Source organism: Capricornis sumatraensis, chromosome 9, assembly GCF_032405125.1.
Source record: "Capricornis sumatraensis isolate serow.1 chromosome 9, serow.2, whole genome shotgun sequence".
Taxonomy (NCBI): domain Eukaryota; kingdom Metazoa; phylum Chordata; class Mammalia; order Artiodactyla; family Bovidae; genus Capricornis; species Capricornis sumatraensis.
This window is the reverse complement of record NC_091077.1, coordinates 87,100,238-87,115,651: the sequence shown is the minus strand read 5'-3', so window position 1 is coordinate 87,115,651 and position 15,414 is coordinate 87,100,238. Positions and strand designations below refer to the sequence as shown.

At 34.7% G+C, this 15,414-nt stretch overlaps 1 protein-coding gene across 3 annotated transcripts in view; it reads left to right on the top strand.

Annotated features, from left to right (window-relative positions):
• The window catches only part of TMEM161B (transmembrane protein 161B), a 72,269-nt gene extending 58,634 nt beyond the window's left edge, over nucleotides 1-13,635 (top strand). The window contains exons 6-12 of one of the 3 annotated variants that reach the window (XM_068980441.1): nucleotides 2,204-2,355; nucleotides 2,773-2,833; nucleotides 3,327-3,467; nucleotides 6,112-6,225; nucleotides 9,822-9,996; nucleotides 11,271-11,367; nucleotides 12,545-13,635. In XM_068980441.1, the coding sequence (XP_068836542.1) occupies nucleotides 2,204-2,355; nucleotides 2,773-2,833; nucleotides 3,327-3,467; nucleotides 6,112-6,225; nucleotides 9,822-9,996; nucleotides 11,271-11,367; nucleotides 12,545-12,822 (1,018 nt within the window). In that variant the 3' untranslated portion in view covers nucleotides 12,823-13,635. The remainder of the gene's footprint in view (nucleotides 1-2,203; nucleotides 2,356-2,772; nucleotides 2,834-3,326; nucleotides 3,468-6,111; nucleotides 6,226-9,821; nucleotides 9,997-11,270; nucleotides 11,368-12,544) is intronic. The other 2 variants (XM_068980443.1, XM_068980442.1) reach the window with 2 other exon arrangements.
• Nucleotides 13,636-15,414: the final 1,779 nt, after the last annotated feature.

The following is a 15,414-nucleotide window of genomic DNA, read 5'->3' as shown; positions in this document are numbered from 1 at the left end:
TCTCTGTGTTGTCTTTTTGTTTTGTTGATTGTTTCCTTTGCTGTGCAAAAGCTTTTCAGTTTTAAGTAGGTCCTGTTTGTTTATTTTTGCTTTTATTTCCATTATTCTGGAATGTGGATTAAAAAAGATTTTGCTGTGATTTATGTCTGAGAGTGTTCTGCCTATGTTGTTTTATAGTGCCCAACTAACGTTTAGGTCTTTAATCCATTTTGAGCTTATTTTTGTGTATGCAGTTAAGGAATGTTTTAATTTCATTCTTTTACATGTGGCTGTCCAGTTTTCCCAGCACCATTTGTTGAAGAGACTGTCTTTCCACATTTGTATGGTCTTGCCTCCTTTGTCATAGATTAGTTGGCTTTTTTGGTGCATGGGCTTATTTCTGGGTGTTCTGTTCTGTTCCATTGACCCCTGTATTTCTGTTTTTGTGCCAGTACTATCCTGTTTTGATGATTGTAGCTTTGTAGTAGTCTGAAGTCAGGGAGCCTGATTGTTCCAGCTCCGTTTTCCTTTTCAAGATTGCTTTGACTATTCAGGGTCTTCTTTGTCTCCATACAGATTTTGAGATTTTTTTTGTTATAGTTCCCAAGAAGATGTGTGAATACACCCCCCCCACCACACACACAATGGAGTATTACTCAGCCCTTAAAAAGAGTGAAAAAAGACTGTTTGCAGCAACATGGATGGACCTAGAGAGTGTCATACTGAATGAGTGAAGTAAGATGGAGAAGGAGAAATATCATATGACATTCTTTATATGTGGAATCGAAAAAGAAATTATAGAAATGAACTTACAAAACAGAAAGAGACTCATGGACTTAGAAAACAAACTCATGGTTGCTGTGGGGAGGACATAGTTAAGCACTTTGGAAAGGTAACATACACACTGCTCTATTTAAAGTGGATAACCAGCAAAAACCTATTGTATAGCGCATGGAACTTTGCTCAATATTACATGCCAGCCTGGGTGGGAAGGAGAATGGATATGTGTGTGTGTGTGTGCCTGAGTCCCTTCACTGTTCTTGTTTATTTGTGATCATGCTATAATTAATTGGGATTAACTGCTATACCCCAATACAAAATGTTTTTGGTGTTAAAAAATAAAAATAAAAACATGCTAGAGTGGATTTCCACGCCCTCTTCCAGGGAATCTTCCCAACCCAGGGATCAAACCCTTGTCTCTTATGTCTCCTGTATTGGCAGGCGGGTTCTTTACCACTGGCACCACCTGAGAAGTATGAACCTGTCTGCCACAATTTTTTTAAATCTGGAAAAGTAGTGATAATAGTTGGCTAATGTAGGGATGAAATGAAATAATTGCTAATGCTTAGCACTTGGCAAGTACTAAATGACAGCTGTTATTATTTTTCATGCTTGACATATAATTTACGTTAAAGTTGCTTTTCTAGATTTTTTGGCCAAACAACTTATTTTGTTGGGTGGGTTTATGCTTTCCAGGAGAACAATTTGATATAACAGAAATCTGGATTCTAGCTGTGAATCATCCACTGATTGATCTTGATTAATTATTAAGAGGGAGTTCAGATAAAATAATGTATTTAGTATTTTCATATGAAATTTAAATATTTTAAAATAGGTGAGCATGTTGAGTCTTTGGTTGATTTTGAGTACTCAACAGAAACCTGTTTTTTGTTTCATTGTAGTGTGAAATGGTGATCCCAGATGCTCAGTTTTTGTACCGAAGCTTACCAATGACTGTTACAAAAACTTTTTGTAGTTCTCAAAGTTTAAATTAGTGGATGATTTACAGATGATTCCTGTGTTTTTTGTTTAATTCTAAATATAAACAACTTGACAATCACACCCAATAAAAAGAAGTTCCCTAAGATGCTTTTCATGTCACCAAGACCCTATTTCATAAAATTATTGTAATAACCTCCTACTGAATTTGAGTTAGAGAAACTGGAAATACATTGTTTTCCTAATTACAGTGTAGTATATGTGCATGTTTTATTTTAAAATGTTACAAACTTCTCTTAGATTTGCTTTGTTTTTATTTTCTGAAAGACTAATCAGATTTTCATTAGTTTTTCACTTCCTTCCAAAAGACACCTTGTAGAGAAATATTGTAGAATCAAAATGAATGTTGTAGTCAAATTTTATTGGAGTTCAGGTCCTGTAAAGATGGTTGTGTTTAACTTCCACAAAGTTATTTGTTGTTTTTCCTGAACTTTTCCTTTTGCAGCAAAGTTCTATTTTCATTAACTACACACTATTTTAAAGTAGAAGATGGTGGTGAAAGATCAGTCTGTGTTACCTTTGGATTTTTTTTCTTTGTGAAAGCAATGGCTGTCTTGATTGTAACAGAAAACTATCTGGAATTCGGACTTGAAACAGGTAATAATTTAATATAAGTTCTTAAAATTAGGTTTATATTCTGAAATGGTCTAAATAACCTTTATTATTCTTAAGGTGTTTTTTTTTAGCTAAGTTTTTCCTAGCTTTTTCCAAAAATGCTCTCCCCTCCTCATTTTTTCCTTAAACTTAAATAAGTGTTTCTGATGCTAATGTTTACTCACATATATAAAGATGCAGAGTTTAATGCAAATTATATGGAATGTATATATATCAAAGGGATGTTTTCAAAGGCTATTTCTCCTAATAACTAAATTTTATTGCATTATGACATACTAATTAGCACGTAAAAGAGCTGAGCTTGTCACTTCAGAATTTAAGATACTCTAGCATTTTATTTCCAAAGAAAGATTCTGTATTTTACTCCTATGATAAGAGTAAATTTTCTTCCCCCTACAGGGTTTACAAATTTTTCAGACAGTGCGATGCAGTTTCTTGAAAAGCAAGGTTTAGAATCTCAGTAAGTTTTTTTTAAATTAAGTATTATTCAAGTTAAATTTTTCCATTTTTAGTAAAATAGCACTTACTGTAAGTAGTTCTTTGTTTTTAATCAGTGAAAAGAATTCTTTTTTAAGTAGGACTGTCTCTTTTAGCAGTATCCTCATATTTTTTACATTTGTATAAACTTAGTATCTTTTATAGAATTCGGATTTGAATTTGCTGTTATTTAACTTAATTCCTCTTCCATCAAACAGTAAATGAAATTCATGAGTCACATTATTTTTTGCCGAATATGTAGGTAATATTGTTAAAAGTGTTGCTTAAGAGATGTCTGATTAAGTTCATAATTCACTAAAATCTCTTATGGTGGTGGAATAAAGAACTGTCTTTCTGTAGGAGTTTACTTTGTATTACTTGTATTATTGTGATTTATAAAGTAATTAGTAGAAAAGAAAACTTCTAGAAGGTTCACTTCAAAAACTTACCAGCTTTTTTAAAAATTTTAATTTTAGGGGTCCTGTTTCAAAACTTACTTTCAAATTTTTCCTGGCTATTTTCTGTTCACTCATTGGGGCTTTTTTGACATTTCCTGGATTACGGCTGGCTCAAATGCATCTGGATGCCCTGAATTTGGCAACAGAAAAAATTACACAGTAAGCGGAAAATGTACATAAGCACATGCAGATAAATATATGTTTTCCATCTTAATGAAGGTATATTATTGTAATGAAATCATAAATTATTGTATTGAAAATTAATAACCATTTGATGTCACACTGCTTCCTCTTTCTACTATAAGCAAGTTTCTTCCATTCTTTTCTAAACTTTAAGTCCTGTGTAAGAAAAAACACTAATTATTAAATTTCTTTTCTTCCTGTTAAAATGGAAATATTAATATTTATGTTCTTTTGAACTCAGAGTTCAATGTTTATGATATCATAATCTCTACCACTGATCTGAGGATCTATGGGAATTTCTTTAAATTAGAATTTTCAAGTTAAAAGTACTTATTTATATTTCATATAAATGATTTGATTTAACCTAATTTTGTATTTAAAGCATTTTATTTTAAAATGTTTTGAAATTAAATCTGTGCACATAAGAAATGTTTGTTTTCTTTATATTACTGACCTATTTGTAAGCTTATTTTACTTTGGGATTACTAGTACTGTATAGTGTTAAATTACAGTTTGCTATTTTAGTTTTCAAATACAGAGAAATTGTATTTGAATCTCTACATGTAAGTCAGAGCCCAGTTACTATATTCTTTGTGGTTGTCAGAGATTCTTTTCTTGGTGTAGACACCTTGGCAGAGGAACAGATTTTTATCTTCATCATTTCATATCCAGATCCAAATTTCCAAATCCTCTTTTTGTTTTGCAGTAGAAGCCCAAGTTGGGAATATTCCATTTTTATATATGTATTTATAGTCATTAAGTTTCTCTGAATAGTCATATTTCCTAACATTTCTGCTCTTTAAAAACCTACATTTAATGATGCTGATTCTCTGTCTTATCACGTTCTTATCTCTCCTACCTCTGTCATTTTCCTTTATTTTAATTTTGAAAATGTTTCTGTGTTTTTCCTCTCCTCCCTTTTTTCCTGCATATGCTTTGTGTGTGTTTACTTATTCTCACCTCCTAGTACACACTCCTTCATTCCTCTTTTCCACTCCTTTTACTCAGCATGCTCTTGGCTACATCCTGCTTTTCTCCCACCATCCGTCTCTCTAATGGCTTCTTTTAAAACAAAACCTGGTTCTCCCCCTCCTCTCTACACACACACACTTCAGTCCACTAACCCCAGTGTTATGATTTAAATAAGCTGAAAGGGTGGGTGGAGGGGAGCCCTTCACCAGCTACTGAAACCGCTGTGGGCTGCTCCTTGATACTAGAGTGTTCCCTAGCAACACTGCATACCTAATACTGCTGCTTTCTTCCCCCGCACCCGATGGTTTACCCAGGCTCTGGGATGAAAGAATCACTTTATGAAAACATTTAAAGCATTTAGTGGTAGTTTGGGATTGGAGACACTGAGGGTTGGGGGAGTGGGGGGCACATTTTCTTTTCCTTCTCAGAAAAATGTAGCTTTTTCCAATTTTTCCCTTTGGGAATCTGGAGTTTTATTTTCCGTGTATTACAAACGGCCCCTCACACATACACACATTGTGTGGTAGCACTCTGCCCGGATACAGGGTGTGGCGAGCTAGTTTTGTAGTGAGGGCAGCAGACTGGCGCAAAGAGCTGCGTTCTCGTCACCCCGGGGCCAGGCAGTAGTACTCGTACTCGCTTCAGGGCCAGAGTTCCGCCTCTCCCTGGTCAGGTAGGTCTTCATGGTTTCCCGAGCCAGCCGCTTACTCACAGAAATCACTATCACTTGCGCTGCACTGGTATTTTAAAGTGTGTGCGTGTGTGTGTATTTTAAACCCTGCAGTTTAGTCTCTCTTCCTCGCATGGCTTGTAATGAAAACAGTACATGGTAATAAAATAGTCTGAAGAACGTCTTTCTGAAACAAGGACAGTCTTTTATCAGTCATCTGTCTGTAGGGTACAGACTTGGGGCAACAGTTAAGAATGACGTTGCATCTCACACCTGAAACCTTTTGCTGTATTGGGTATATTGCCTTGTGGGAGTACCGTGAATTTCTCCTGGTTTGTATAGGATAGGGAAATTCATTTCAGATGCATTCATAATTCTTCAAGAAGAAATAAAAATGTGAATCATTTATGATTTTAACAATTAATTAAAACATTATACATGATCATTACAAATGCAGTGGCTTCCACCTGCCGTATCCCGTCTGGTATTTTGGACCTTGTAATAGGTCTCTTATTTGTAAGTAATCAGAAGCTGCTTTGTGTCTGCTGGACTGAAAAATATCAGAAGATGACGCCTATCCTGAAAATCCACTGGATTCATTGATTAGAGAATCATTTAAATACCAGTGTATTAAATCAGGGATACAGTAGAAGATTGTTAAAGAACCCTAGAGTGGGAGTGAACAGATTTAGATTTTAGTGCATAATCTCTTTCTCGCCTGTAATATTACCACGTGCAAATCGTTTAACTTTCCTCAATCTAAATGTTCTCATCTGAAACATTAAAATAATAAGGTGTTTTTATAAGGGCTCAAATTAGTGTTGAGTGATAATGATTAATATAAAATAATGGTGGCAACAATACCTTAATATAGAATACTGAAATTAAAGTTCCTACATTTTTTAAGTTCCAAGTTTCTGTAGTTTATTAGTGTATTTTGCTTCTGGATTTTTATGTTTATTTCTTACATACTTTCAGAACATTACTTCATATCAACTTCTTGGCACCTCTGTTTATGGTTCTGCTCTGGGTAAAACCCATCACCAAAGACTACATTATGAACCCACCATTGGGTAAAGAAAGTGTCCCTTTGTAAGTATGGGTATTTGGGGGCTAATTTTTATTTTATTATATAATCAAAACTTTTCTGAAATGTTTTTTACTGTGTTCATGTTTTTAATTATAATATTAAGAGTGTATTTTTAAAACATTAATAGAAATGTTTTAAAATATAAAATGGAAATTATAGGTCATCATTTAAACTTTTGGTGATCTTCAGTATGATTGTGAATTATTATTACTCTGCACTTATATTATCTTATGCAGTTGTAAAAGTTTTTCTGCTTTTTCACTTGATGTCCAGTTGATATCTGAGATTTTTCTTTTTTTTTTTGATAGCACTTGTTTTTAAGACACTTCGTACATTTCTGTTATTTTTTCTTAATTGTGAAAATTATAAAGGGAAAATTTTATAAATGAAAGTTCATATATTCAGCCCCTTAAGAGTTATTAATATTTTCCGTATTGTTTTTTGTTTTATTTTTTGATAAAGTATCTTTTCAAGTAAACCAGAAGCATAACATTTTTACCCCTAAGAACTTCAGTATGCCTCTCTAAAAAATAAAGATATTTTTCTACATGACAGTATTGTCATACCTATCAAAATTAAAAATAAAGCCTTAACATTATTATCTAATAGCAGGCCTTATTCCCCAATTAGACAGCTGTACTTTAACAGGAGAAGAAGAAAATAAACAGTTTGTTAAAAGGCATTAGTAACTGTACTTGATATGTTAGCTCATTAGCCTTATGGAACTGTTAGAGTAATAAAAAGATTCAGGCAGAGCTGGTTCAAACCCCAGTTCTGATCCTCACTAAAGCTGTCACTTGAGGGAGATTATTTAGCTTCACTGAGCCTCTGTTTCCCCATCTGGAAAATGAAGATAATAGTATCTACCTCACAAGGTTATCATTGGAATTAAATGAAAGAACACATGTAATGCAACTGGCTAGAAGTAAGTGCTTAATAATTGTTCCTTCCACTGCTTTGCCTTATCAAAATTAAAATAGAAAAACTTGACTAGTCATTGATTCCACAGTATGCATTTTACATGATGCATTTCTTTTAGACCCTGGTACAGATTTGTGTTGGAATAAGTATAAAATCAGTGATGACCATGATTTTTTTTGTTTAACACTTAACCCTATTGAACTAAGAAAGTATACTTTGAAGTCATAATATTTTTTCCCCACATAAGTAAGCTTTAATGGTAATTTCAACTTGACAGGTTCACTCTGAGTATTTAAAAGTTAATCCTAAGGATTGTAGGGTTCTAGACTAAGGTAGAGAATCTGCCTGCAGTGCAGTGTGGGTGACCCAGGTTTGATCCCTGGGTCGGGAAAATCCCTTGGGAAAGGGAATGCAACCCACTCCAGTATTCTTGCTTGGTAAATGATGGAAACAAAATTATAGTCTTATCTGTGCTCCATTTTATTCCTTTTTTATTTGTTAGATAATTACATTAAGTGATTAGACAGCAGTGGTTTTAAATTTTTGTTTAAAATCCAAACCCATGTGGTAGATTGAGAAAGAATGGCTGCCCATTAACCCAGGTCCTTCGTCTGTCACATGGAGTAAATGGTTGGTCAAAGGCCTTTATTTGTAGTGAGAGGCAAAAATGGTTAGAATGTAGTTTCCACCCAGAAATGTATTTAAACTCATCCATCCATGTGTTCTGCTTGGGCATCAAGAAATGAAATGCAGGCAGAGTCCATGTGTGCTTGTAACCTCTTAAGAAAACCAAAAGAGAACCTGTACAGTGATAACTAGAATGGCTTCTAGAATTTGGAGGAATTTCTTCTGCCTTTTCTTTACCTGCATATTTTGCCTCAGCTCAGACTCTTTCCTGAGATACCCTATCATATCAACTGACCAAATCCTTATGAAGTTAAGTAAGCAATCTGAATTAGAGGTACTAATTAGATAACTATTAGTAGAACTGTAAGGAGAAGGCAATGGCACCCCACTTCAGTACTGTTGCCTGGAAAATCCCATGGACGGAGGAGCCTGGTAGGCTGCAGTCAGTCCCTGGGGTCGCTAAGAGTCAGGCACGACTGAGCGACGTCACTTTCACTTTTCACTTTCATGCACTGGAGAAGGAAATGGCAACCCTCTCCAGTGTTCTTGCCTGGAGAATCCCAGGGACTGGGGAGCCTGGTAGGCTATGGTCTATGGGGTTGCACAGAGTCGGACACGACTGAAGTGACTTAGCAGCAGAACTGTTACCTAAATCCTGAACTCCTCGTAAACAGGGCACATATTTTTTGATTCACTGCCTCGTACCATTCCCTTCATTTCTATTACCTGTCATCCTCAAAGTGTATATACTAGCTGTCTTCAGAACTCTACCAGCCGAGCCCCCTGGTTGCACCACACCAGGGAGCACAGTGTTGTCTGTAGGCCCTGCAAGGGTTCAAGGCTGTGGATGGTCCTAAATCTTTGTGTACTCTCATTCTCACATGACTGATGCTTTAATCTTATTGTTTATTATAATGTAAATGTATTGATAAAAGTTTGCCTTTATGCTTCCTAACCAATGTGCATTTCTCATGGCCTTGTAAAAAGGAAACCAGTAAAGAGCATGCATAATAAAGCCTTTGCTCCATCCCTCTATCACCTCTGTTTCATAAGTAGTTCAACCAAAACTGTATCCTTTCTCATCTTCTCTGCCTTTTCTGTTTCCTGTACTGTTTTTCAATTTTATTTCCACAGGCAGCTTTTTCTGTATTGTAGTTTTAGTCCCTTTCCTAGGTGCTTACACAGAACAGAAGACGGGGATAATAGAACCTATTTTGGAACAAAGTGTTGGTTTTATATCTCTTCCCACTCATTCTTCCTTATAGCCATCCAGTCTACCCTCATAGTCTTTAAGAATTTGGGGGAGACACTTGTAAGTTCCACATCCTGTCTGGCAGATCACTAGACACATTTCAACAGTCACATGTTTAACTGCCTGATAGTACTAGAAATTTGAATAGCGTCAGGCTCGGTATAAGCATTGTCTTCAAATTACAATGTTATCTTTTATCTAAGCAGAAACCATGGTCTTTTATAAATCTTAAACCCCTAAAGGACATCAGAATTTACCTCTTCTTTCTAAAGTCCTTTAAAGAGCATCTGATTTTATTGTATTATATCAGAATTCTTGATCCCAGTCAGAAATTCAGCAGAGTGAAAGATCCTACTCAGCTGTTTATGTGATCAGGCAAAACTGTAGCCAGAAACAGATGGGTTGTTAACTCAATAGTTCACGGGCAAGCTCCTGGGGTTTCCTTCCTTCTTTCTTGTAGTCTCCAGTTTAAGAACTCCCAGCTTCCCTTTTTGCTTAGAGTCATTCCCCTCCCCCCATGCCGGGAGGATGGATAGAGAAAGGAATCCCAAGTATTGCTCTACTTTTTTCTTTTAGACTTATCTGGTACTTCTTCGTTTCATGATGCATTTATTTGTTATGCAAATGAAAGTATCCTCTAAGTCTGTGATAGAGTGGGACACTTTTCATGTCTCCAGTTGTAACCAAGTCTAGATTTACTTGTATTAAATATCTTATCCAGTGAACACTAACACATATAACTAGCATGCTAGCATTTTTTGGTCTTTGAGAGCACCATATCAACTTTTTGATCTGTAGAATGACAGAAGCTACGTTCGATACTCTGCGACTCTGGTTAATAATCGTGCTCTGTGCTTTGCGGTTGGCCATGATGCGTAGTCACCTGCAAGCTTACTTAAACTTAGCCCAGAAATGTGTGGATCAAATGAAGAAAGAAGCAGGGCGAATAAGCACAGTTGAGCTTCAGAAAATGGTAAGTTTTACACTGTTGCCAAAATGAAAAATAGCAAATACTGATGGCACTAGCAGTAAAGAACCCACCTGCCAGTGCAGGAGACCTGGGTTTGAACCTGGGTCAGGAAGATCCCCTGGAGGAGGGCATGGCAACTCACTCCAGTGTTCTTGCCTGGAGAATCCCATGGACAGAGGAGCCTGGCGGGTTGCAAAGGATCGCATGGGGTTGCAAAGGATGGCATGGGGTTGCAAAGTATCAGACACGACTGAAGCGACTTAGCATGCGCATGCACAAAAATAAAAGTGTTTGATTTCCTTCAGTAGTAGTTTCATTCCATGATATTCTTATTATGAACAGATAGAATAATCTTAAACTGACAGATGTCAGAGACATTGATCTGATTTTGGTGTTAGGTGAAGAAAGGGTCTCAGTTCCCCTTCCTGCCTTAAGTACTTTTAAGTATCAGACAGTTTGGGTTACAAAGCTGTGGTATATCTACGTTTGCTAAATGGGACTCCCCTAACTGATCTGAAAGACATCACAGTATATTGTATAGCTTTTGTGACTTAAAGAATAGGAAATACTAGCTTTAGTGACTAAATGTATTCCTTTTAACATTAATCCAAGTACTTGAACATGGAACATAAATTTTAACTTAATGGAGAGCCCAGAGAAGGAAGGTGCTAGGAATCCATCCACCGATGTAATGAACTAGACCCACAAGCTGATCAAGTCTTTTTAAAGAAACATGGTGTCAGATCCTCTTGTTTTTTACTCTGGAATTTCATCTTGACTCTGTCAAGATTCAAATAACTTTTTATGTTTTACCTTTCATGTATTTTCGTACTTTGAATTTTACTTCAGTCTAATGTAAATAGGGATTAATATTTTTATTTATGAGGGGGTTCTGTTCCTCTATGACTTTTATTGTTATTTACTTTGATATTTTAGGTGTCTTCAGAAATTTTAGCATTTTGTTTTATATTTGAAATAAGTGAATATATGCCATTTGAATTTCACTGATTTTGTTTCTCCAATTTGTATTAATCACTTAACAATTTTTAAGGGATTTAATGCTTTTTTCACATTTTAAAGAAGCTTCAAACTGAGCCTTTCTGAAGTCAGTCTGGGGGCATTTATAATGAAGTACAAATTTATTTCCAGTTAGCTTTCTTCCCATGGAAGGATTATTTATCTTTTAAGCGATTCAGTTTGATGATTCAGTTTGATACAAAAGTTTAACTCATTCATAACATGTCAGCTGTGTTAGAAACTTAAAAATGTTGTTCCAGGTCGCTCGAGTCTTTTATTACCTTTGTGTCATTGCGCTGCAGTATGTGGCTCCTCTGGTCATGCTGCTTCACACAACCCTGCTTTTGAAAACTCTAGGTAGGCATATCCTGGCAGCTGGGAAGCTCATTGCTCTACTTTCTACCTGTAACTCATAATGTTTTCTGTTAGCTATGAAGAAATATGCCTCTTAAAATTGATTCTCTCTTTAGAAGTTTTACGAGGAAACATGGGAACCTTTAAGCTCTAGAAGTTGATTCATTGATTTATCTTCTTGATTTTGAAAATCAAAATCAAGATTATAAAGATTTTGAAAATCTTTATAATGGTAAAAGAATTGTTTGCTAAAGGTTAATTCTGAGTAACTTGAGTAAGCACTTTTTAGTCTTAATATTTTGTATTTTAAGATTGTGTTAGTGTATAACGTTTAAATTATTATGAGGTACTTTTAAATTTATGAATTGGATCTTTTGGTGGGTTCTACTTCAGATAACTTAACTTGGATAGAGTAAGATTTCTCAGTTGCAGAACAAAGTTCTTCTATAAGTCTATTCACTTAACAATCAAGCCCCTCTGTGGTGTTACTCAAGAATTATCTATTACCGAGTTGAGTATTTCTTTGCTTAGATCTGGCGGTCTGCCAGTGTAGGGGTTTTGGAAGCCCAAGAGAATTGAAAGCATTGTTGCGTGGACTTGTAGATACTGTAGAGCTGATGACAGATGTAAATGCTCTTTCAGGAATCTATGGAAAAGAGTGGCTCAGTGGGAAATTATATGACTCATATCCTATCAACTAGGAAAGTGTATGATGAAAAAATTTCTGGAAGCTATTAATAGTCTCTCACATTGGGATCATAGATAGTTTCTGAGAAAGAAATTACTCTGATATTCTAGAGGTAGAAAAGATTCTAAGAAGTTACAGAATCTGTTCTGTCACTCCAGTAGAGGTAGTTGATTCATGCATTATACAGGGAAGAGAATGTTTGTTATTTTACCAGATTTTAATGCAGTTAATTAAAAGTAAATTAGTTTTTGGCTTTTATGTGTAGTTCTACTGAGAAGGTTAGATGATAGTCTGGTCAAGTTAAGTGAATTTTCCCTAAATATGTAGAAAGCTTATTATTTTACTTTATTTTCAACATAAAATAATTTGTTGTGCCACTAAACTTCTTGTTCTTAATTTGAAATATAAGTTAAGGAATTTTTGTTTTTTTTTTAATAAGAAGCTTTGGAATTACTTACTTTTCACATTTTATTTGCATCTTTAATTTTCTAGGTAATCATTCCTGGGGGATTTATCCAGAATCTATGTCTGCCTTGCCAGTGGATAATAGTCTACCCTCCAATTCTGTTCACTCTGAATTACCATCTGCTGATGGGAAGATGAAGGTAACTGTTACACAAATAACAGTGGCACTGAGCAGCTTAAAAAACATTTTCACTCCTCTGCTTTTTCGAGGACTTCTGTCTTTTCTGACCTGGTGGATTGCTGCTTGTCTCTTTTCTACAAGCCTTTTTGGGCTTTTCTATCACCAGTATCTCACTGTGGCATGAACCTCAGTTAACAAAAACGGATATCAAAGTCACACTTTGAATTCAAATATCGTACCCTTGAAGGGCCAACTAAAACCGGAAGAAAGCAAATACAAAGGAAAGAAACCATATCAGAATATCTTGTTTTAAATACTTCCTCTGTATTCTCAGGGTGGATTAATGGTATTAATATTTTAAATTAATAGAATAGGTTGTTAACTGCTCTACTGTGGTGTTGAAATTTTAACTCCTTGCATTAAGGGATGTGAGAGGGCTATCTGCAGGTGTAATACTTCCGATGACCTTGGTTTACAGAAACCTCCATCAATCTTTAAACTTCTCATATGACTCCAGTTATTGATTGGTTCTGTTAATGGTATTAAGGTACTGTTGATATTCATAATAGCTGCCTATAGAACAATCTTCAAACTGAGCCATGCTTTAGGGGAGGAGAGGGAGTTAAAGTCACTTCTGTTGGTAATATACCAGTCACTCTTCAAACAGCAACAACGGCAAAATCCAACAGAAAGGAAGAAATAGCTACTGTATATTACAGTAAAGAAAGCTGCATAGAAATTTTAAATTAAATGGAGATGTACATGCTTAATATTTACAAGTACTGCTGCTTGAGAGTAGCGAGAGTACTGCTTTAAAATCTGTTCTGTCCAACTTGAGGGATCTTTTAAGTGATTGGCTACATGAACATTTGCAGTCTTGCCATTAGGTTTGGACCTCCCATATTTTATTTTATTCTATGATCCTAAGTATAGTTCTTTTTAATAGTCCAAAAGTATTTATCAATGTTGATCAGACTTTTAAAAAATTACTTTGTAATCCTGCTGACTACCTGTATGTATTGTACATATATATATTATATATTAAATATATAATATATTGAGATTATAAAAGATGAAAATATTGGATTCTTATAATATTTTAAGTTGCTGAATGTATGTTAAAATGTGATTGAATGAGATGCGTTTGTATCTAGAAATTTTCTTTCTTCCTGGAATGAGATTAAAATACGTCTTGAAAATTCATCTGAGTAAGCAGTTTATTTATGTTGCCTGTGTGTGAGAGTCTAGAGAAGGAAGTGGTCTTGCCTGGAGAACGTCCATAGGGTCGCAGAGTCGGACACGACTGAAGCAACTTAGCACACACACATGTGTGAGAGTACTTCCAATTTTATAAATACTTAGGTGATTGCTCCCCAACTAAAATTCTTTTTCTACCATTAAAAAAAAAATTAGAACCTTTCCCACTCTAGACAAATCTGGTGTCATTTAAGCCTATGTTATATAGGACTTGTTTTGTTTTAATTTTGTAGAGATTTTATTTGCAGTGTTTTTACTTAATAGGACAGAAATTGAAGTAATTTGAGAAATTCAAAAAAATGGAGAAAAATAATAAATTTTTTTGAATGCTTTTTTACATAGGGATGAATATAAAAGATAAACAGGTTCCAGCCCCCCTCAAATGAGTAGATATTGGTAAATATTCTTGCATTTAACTATCTTGTGAGGCTTGTATTATGTTTCAGTGCTATTGTCACTCTTGAAAGCAGTTTTGAGACTCTTCCATCTTTTGGCATTATTTTCAAGCCTTGTGGTTCATATTCATTTGAATAATCTCAGTATAGCAAATTCCTATCTTTTGGTATAGATTAAATATTTTGAAAATAGCTGATATTTGAAAAAGACTAAGTAATAAAATAAGTGCTTAAGTTGGATAAAGGTCTTTGAATAATTGTGAATATAGCCTAATGATAGTTCATGTGTGTTTCCAAAAGAAGCATACCAAATATATCTTGAGATATCAGCATTACTAAAATAAGTATCTTATAACAAGATTACAGTGAAGTATGACACATATTTTGTATATGAAAGTTCTCACATGTTGGACTTGGAAAAAAATCTCTCCTGTTGTTTATAACCATTCTTATTTTAAAAGCTATATTATGAAAGTTACAATTAAAGTTATTTTGATTTTCAAAGATTGTATAGTGGAGTTCTATGGAGGGAAAGGAATAGAATTCATTATTAGATGGACTAGCATGTATTTCTGAAATACTATTTATTTTACTCTTTTTAAACCTGAATTCTCCCTGAGTATGCTATGAATTTATAGAAGCCACTGGTTAATTGAAGTGGTGGACTTAGTTTTTTTAGCCTTTTAAAGCAAATTTTGAGAGAAAGATGATTGTAACTACTAACTGGTTAATTTAAGCATGTTGTCTTTGTATCAAAGATTATATTAAATGCAAAAGGGTCTGTACTTTATGTAAACTGAGTAATATTTTTAAGTCGAGATATAATTCATATAAAGTTGTAGTATAACAATGGTTTTTTGATACATGTATATGTTGCAGAGAGACTGCAAGTAATATTTTTGAATATCTCAAATTAGGTCAATGGAACTATTTTTTACATTGGACTCTATAATCGGTATAAATGCTTCAGAAATCAGTTATTTTTATTTTATATTTTTGCCAGATTAACTGGGAACCCATAAAATCTTGCTTCCTATGATCTGTAGAATGTTACTTGACAATTTGTTGGTTCCTGCCCCCAGCCCCTGCCATTGCACTGTAAAAATTAGAGCTCTGTTCTACTC